A 6,973-nucleotide genomic window follows, 5' to 3' on the forward strand; every position below is an offset into this window, starting at 1 on the left:
GGGGGGGGGGGGGGGCAGGAGCTCCAACAAGCCGTTTAGGACAGAGAGTGAAAACACATAGGCCTACTATACAGAGATGCTGTATGAGAAACCAATGTGAGTTTGGAACATTGAACAATTTAAATCTATTCTAGTAGACCTCAACAATGGAATTATGATCAGTAGAAATGGCCATGACATGGGACCTTTAAAAAGATGCTCTCCGTTTTGTTTTCTCCAACAGTTAACTGTATAGTGTTTGTTCTGTGCAGAAAATATATCGACATTTAAGTGGGCCAATAATGCCAATGATGATTCATGATGATTAATAACAGTAAACATTCTGTCTGAAGCAGGAGAAGTTTACACTGTGTTTGAGCATTTAAAGTTCACTTGCACTGCTGTTAAATATAGACCCAGGTCCTCAGTCCTGTACATTTATGACGGGGTCATTGGCAGTCAGAAGAAATCTCTATTCACGTCACATACATTTATGTCAGTGTCAGGTCTTTATGCTAATTTAGGGCTGCAGTTGGTGGTAGTGATGTAATCTGCCATTCTGATTGTAGAGGTTTTTATTTTATTTTTTAGACTGTTATAGACATACAAGGAAGAATTGTTAGAAAAATTTCCATTTTGTATACAGTCGCACAGAACATCACTGGAAGAAAACCTTAGCATGAAGAATGTGAGCAAAGGGAATCATCTGCAACCTCCAAGTTCAGAGCTATCTGTGAAATGACTTAATTATATTTGTAGCTAATGTTGATGCTATCGCCTATATAAGGACCCTGTATAGTTTTAAGACCATAACCTTTGTTTGTGCTCAGATTCTGCATCCTCCTTTAATGTGTCTATTACCGTGGTCACATTTCCCTATATATTTGTGTATCTTATAAAAGCTGTTTTGTGTCTATATTCACATTGTATTTTAAAGTAGCCTACATCTGTTTGATTTCAATATTGGAATAATGAAGTTGGCTTATCCAAACTTCCTGTTATGTTTGATTTTTTCTCTAGAGAGAAACTTCAGTGCCACCGCGAAGAATCGGTTCTATTATAGATTCCAGATTTTAATGTAAAATTGACCTTTTATTTCACAAAATGCCCTGTGTGCTTTCCAGTGCTGCAGCAGGTCAAGGTTCTGCAGGAGACAGCAGGACCAGGTCCTCTGAAAGGCAGGAGTTGGATCTGGTGTCGAGTGAGGCAGGTGATGTGGATGTCTCTGGGATGTGGCCAATTCATTAATAAAGATATTGATTAGTCGGACAAAAAGCATCCATATCTCACTCCATGCTACTGAGAGAAACATGTTATCCTTACCTGCGCTCTTGATGTTTGTGTACGTTTAATTATGTCATTATGTAACTTTGTAAGATAAAACAAACTCTCTCTCTCTCTGTGAACGTGCACGCAGGAAGTTCCTATCATGTTGAGAGCGCGAGATATGACGTAAGTTGCTTGCCGCGCAGTGATGATGGCGGTGCGTGAACGCGCAGTAAAAGTAATGGCTGCTCTAGATCGGCGGGTGCCTAGCCTCGATGATTTCGTGGGTCAAAGCTGGACTGCCTGGGCCGAGTGGGCCGGTGTGACAGCGGCAGAGGGTAAGGAAGAACATCGACGCAAACACTGGCAGCTAGTGAGCCATGTAACCAAAGCACCGGGCTTTATTTTCGTTGAAACGGAGCACAGAGCTAACCATGTTACCCAAACAAAGACCCTGCCGGGTCCTAGCGCTGGGTGGGTAACATGTTGCTCTCCTGGTCCCACTGCATTCGTTGTCTTCAAGAAAAAACAAGTGATGCTTATTAAGGTAGAGCCATTATAGTGTGTGCTTTAAAGCGGTCCCCATGACACAAGCTGCCAGCCTTCATTGGGTTTTTAATGTTAGTGAAAGCAGCCGGGCAGCAGTGGCATCACAGCGGAAGGAGGCTAGAGTAGATGGTTGGGCGAACAACTTCTTCCCGTGGAGAGCTAGCTAGCTCGCGACAAGGCAGTTAGCGTTAGCCTGCTAATGCTAGCAGCAGCAGGGTTGAGAGTAGACACCGGTGACGGAGGAGGGGTCTGATGTAAACGCTGGCCGTGCATTTGATATGAGCTAACGTTACTCTGTGTTCTTTCGTTTCAGAACAGTGTTCTCCTGTGATTGCCAGCCCCCCCAGCCTCAATTTAACTCTTGTTAATTGTGTGTATGCGACAGGAAGTATCGTATGTTTTGACTTCTGCCCTAAAGGGGCTCCTGCTCTCCCCATCTTGGAGTGTGTACGCTCATTCATTGCCTGGCATCCCTCAAAGTGTTACTTTGTTCAGAACTCAAATAAAGTCTCCCTCCATCCCAAAACACTTGAAGCTACTGATTGCTGTTTGAAAATGAAACCAAGAGAAGGGTCAGCAGGGAAGCAGTTTACCTGCACATTGTTCCTTTATGTAACCCAGTGTAAGGGGCCTGTTATGTGCAGAATGTGTGCTGTTAGGTTTGTCTTGCTGATGACCCTGTCATACAACTTTTGGAAAACATCTGTCTCTTTTTACGTGTGATGTTTCAGGCACTGATGTAGGTGACTGCAGCAAGAATGGCAAAAAAGCTGCAGAGGCCATGTCACTCAGTAAGGAGGGTAAGTCTGCACACTTTAATCTACCACACATTACTCTGTTGTTATTTGGGACATCTGAAAACAATAACTCCAGAGGCCTGTACTACGAAGCTGGTTCAACCTAACCTGGATATGTTTGAGTTAGCCGGTTGGCCTAATCCAAAACATACGCGCTCTCGCTAAACGGTACTACGACGCGGGTTGTCAAGTGGATCGCTCAAGCCAGCCGTGCCCTATCTAGTTAGGTGCGCGTTCACATGAAAGGGGTGGTATTTGGAGCATTCGACCAATCACAAACATGGAGAAGCGTACTGACAGCGCAGCGTCATACTTCCTGAATGAAAAGTCAACTATAATATTAGACATATAAAGAAGTTAAACTTTAAACATCCATGACTCAAACACTTTATCCAGGATAAAAGCCACATAGCTGCACCTGCAAGGTGAATACAGCTGGTAAAAGAAAAAGTGTTTGAGTGCGTACATTAACAGGTTTATGATATCACTGCCCCGTCTAAGACACGAGTGGATCTTAATTACATTTGTCTTGAGTATTTCGTCAACTTAATGTGTTGCTTAAAATAATACTTCTGCATACAGTATGTGACACTGTAAGTGTTGCACGGCCAGATACAGCTCAGCTGACTCAGATAAGGAAATATATGATACATTATGATGTGATATGCCGCGGACTGTACTTAATGTTACTCTGATCCGGTTACTTATGTTGTGGCAGATATTTAACTCGTTTTCTTAACGCTAATGTTATAATAGTCAGATTGCTCTGAAGATGGGAGGTGATATTCTATTAATGTTCACGTTCACACAGTCGGTGATTTTTGCCGGCCGTCTTTCCTGCAACGGCAGCTTTTCTGTATTTCCTTTCTCCTGCAGTATGACTTAATCGCTTTAAACTCCGCACACTGAGCTCTGATTGGTCAGCAGGCAGTGCTGAGTGCAGAGTTGAGCTCTTAGCCTGCAACCTAACCTGCTCCGGGGCAGGTTAGCCGCACAGCATAAGTTACCATGGAGATCTAGCCTGCTAAAAAGAGAACCAGCTTCGTAGGACTGGAAACCCCGAGTTTTCCGTGATGTTAGCCGGCTAAGCGAAAATCCTGCTTCGTAGTATACCCCCCTGGACTAGTTGTGAATGTGCTTGCATTAATGTGCATGTACAGTGACCTTGGATGCCTCAATGAACTGTGCCTCAGCCTCTCTTTGGTCTCCATTAAGTGGTCTCCGCCCCTGCCTAGAGGCAGAAGAGGTTCTGGTTTGCAGGACCAGGGCGAGCTAAAAAGCTTGCCGGGTTGTGTGTTACACAGCTGTCCTACAGAACCTCCGACAGACACTTTGTGTGTGTTCATCTCGGAGCATGACAAAAAGAAGTTACTTGATAGTAAGTTTAAGCCGTTTGCACCTTTTCACAAACTTTGCATTTACATCACACGGAAATACAAGCCAAAATAAGGTGATGATGTTTGAGCCAAACATTTGCTTAAATTTATAATTTAATGCTTTTTTCTTTTAACTTTTTTTCCCTGACTAAATGTACTTATTTTTAGTGATTCGTTTAGTTCATGTTTCTTCGGGAAATGCATACTATGCAATATCATCTCCATACACTTTATAATAGCTTTAACCTGCTTCTTCCGATACAGTATAGCTATGTGTTTTATAAAGTGGGATTGTATTGTAGAGGTACTTATCTAGAGTCTGTGGAAAAGACGGTCGGAGCGCTCCTTTTTTTTGAAAGGCAGAAAGGACTCGGAGTTCTGACATCCCGCTCATGGAGGCTAAGCAATTAACTGCTGCAGCAGCTAAATGTATTTTAGTCAACTAAAGAAAACCCCACATAAAAGAATCAACATCTATTTGAAGTGTTTTCTTTGTTTAGAATCTGACAACCCAATTTAAGAGATAATCTAAGATGTTCTTTTAACACATTGCATCCTAGATAGGTCGCTGGTCTATCACATGCCGACCAATATATACACAGGCAAACATTCACAGTTGCAGGCAAATTAGTCACCTATTGACAAGGCCTGAAGGTGGTTTGATTAAGTGAAGTAAATTTAGGATGTTGAGAAAACCCTCTCCGCAAGAACAAAAACACAATCCAGTGTAGATCTGTTTCCAGCCAATACATTTAACTAGTAAATGGCATGTTATAACAAATGTGTCAGTTCTATTTATTTATTAAAAGGTAAAAATATAAATTATTGTAGATGTCTAGAAGTAAGTCCAAGTTGATGTCAGAATCCAAGAAGTTGGAGACACTATTGTTACCAAATGGCGTTTACCATCAGAATGCTGATTTTCTATGCTATATTCAACCAGTCTAGTTTAACTCTGACAGTGCTTATAAGTGAGAAGATCTAACACCTTTTCATAATGCAGGATGATACTGGGCTGCTTTGTGACATTGCTATGTGACATTTGGCAGTAAAATAAGTATGTCTCTCTCCTCTCTATAAGACATGTCCATCTTCGGCCTATACCCCGGCCGTGATGACTTCTACCTGGTGGTGTGCAGCCATTGTGGCCAAGTAGTGAAGCCGCAGGCGTTCGAGAAGCACTGTGAGCGACGACACGGCCCCCTGGCCAAGCTGTATGCCCGGCTGCGCTCCCCCACCCCTGCTCCCCCACCCCAGCAGAGGCCCCACCACGGCCATTCTCCTTCTCATGGGACCAACGCTGCTTCCGCTTCATCCTGGGAGAGTTGTGGCCAGGGGGCCGGGCAGCCAAAGCCAGCCCCCCCCTCACCTTCCACTCCACCACAACACAGACACTCCAAGAACCCCAAGGATGGCGTACGGTAAGAACAGAGTGGGGCAAGTTGGGGGGTCAGGGATAACTTAACTTCAGGGTTCACAGAATAGACCTTCACACAAAATAGAGAACACGTCATTTTCACCCTAAAACCAAATGTAAGAACAAGGTGTCGTTTTTGGGGGAGTATGTGTCAGAAACAGGAACCTCCATCAGGAAGACCTGCACACAACCGCAGTGAAACCACAACCAGTTTTTTACTCTTCGGTTTGTTATCCAAGCCAATTTGGGATCATTACAGCCAAATGTGGCTCCGTGTCATTTAAGTTTGTTCAAATGTAATGGTCTGCAACTGAGGCTATCAATACACCACCAACATTTTGATTCTATAGCACGATCAGTTTGCAATTAAAACTGATTTGCATTGGAATTACAGTCTAGCCAGTTGTATCGCACAAAGTAAAGAATGTAGTAATTGCAAATGAATCTCAAACACTAACTAGTAATTTTTTTGAAAAACAAGATAAACTAGAGAATGCTTTATGCTGAAAAGCTGACGCTAAACTGCTATGCTGAAATGTAATGTGTAAGAAGAAAGTGAAGAATTTAGATTGAAATTATACACTGGGGGCTTGAATGTGTGATGAGAGAAGAAAAGAAAGTAAAAAGGCTTGGAAAAGCAGCTTTTCGGCGCCTCCCGCTTTTTTAACGCTGATTTGGGTGACTTGTGTAATTCTTGGAGAACTGAAGAGAGGGGGGGGGGTGTCCGTCCGTCCGTCCATCCGACTGACGGACAACTTCTCACTTCAAAAAAGAAGAAGAAATCTAGATCCTAAAATTATTAAACAAGCGAGTGACTGTTTTTCCTGACCGATGACAGGTTCCTTGAACACAACACGAGCGTAACGTGTCTTCACGTGGTATATGTCTCGTCTGAAAGGAGTGCTGACGGAGAGCACCGGAACGCCGCTCCAGCTCTTCAAATATTACAGTACCCATAAGGAGCCGTACACATGCCACAGTGTTTGCGTGGCTGTGTCTTTAGTTGTAAGCACAGTGGCGATCTGTTGTTATTAGCATCTGGTTAGCTAGCTATGCTAACGAATTTAAAGAGCTTTTCTACAACCAGGTGGAAGAGAGCTCTCTTCTGAGAGGCTCAAATAACCTCAGCTCAGTGAGGTTAAGGCACACCTTGATATGATCATTATAATTATTAATGAGACATTAGAGACTAAATGAAAAACAGGTATAAAATACTATATGACAGTAACAAAAAAGTTGTTAAAAATAACAAGAATAGACTTTAAAAGGGGAGTGATTTGTAAAATATCCAAAAAGAAAAATCTGCTCACAGTTCTGTTTCAAATGGGTGTTGAGATGTATCCATAGATCTCCTAATGTTACTCTCAAAGATGATGCTTTTAACTTCAATATTTTAAAAAAAATCTTCCCGGGGGAGCATGCCCCCCGGACCCCCCCTAGAGGAGGTTGAGTTCAATAATTTGTACGGCCCTCGGAGGATGTTGTAAAAATTGAATTGAACAGAACAGAATTGAATTGCTGTAAATAATAATAAAAACCCTTGATTTATAACTTAACATCTCTGTCTCCTACTGATCTGAGTATATTAT

At 42.6% G+C, this 6,973-nt stretch overlaps 1 protein-coding gene across 1 annotated transcript; it reads left to right on the top strand.

Annotated features, from left to right (window-relative positions):
* Nucleotides 1-1,111: 1,111 nt before the first annotated feature.
* LOC104949294 (ataxin-7-like protein 2) lies at nt 1,112-5,388 on the top strand (the record flags this gene model as incomplete). The annotated part of the gene is made up of 3 exons (XM_010775631.1): nt 1,112-1,583; nt 2,526-2,594; nt 5,049-5,388. Coding segments are annotated over exons 1-3 (539 nt in total), but the record flags the coding sequence as incomplete, so codon positions are not given.
* Between the last annotated feature and the right edge of the window lie 1,585 nt (nt 5,389-6,973).

Source organism: Notothenia coriiceps, unplaced genomic scaffold, assembly GCF_000735185.1.
Source record: "Notothenia coriiceps isolate Sejong01 unplaced genomic scaffold, NC01 NC01_scaffold00015889, whole genome shotgun sequence".
Taxonomy (NCBI): Eukaryota; Metazoa; Chordata; class Actinopteri; order Perciformes; family Nototheniidae; genus Notothenia; species Notothenia coriiceps.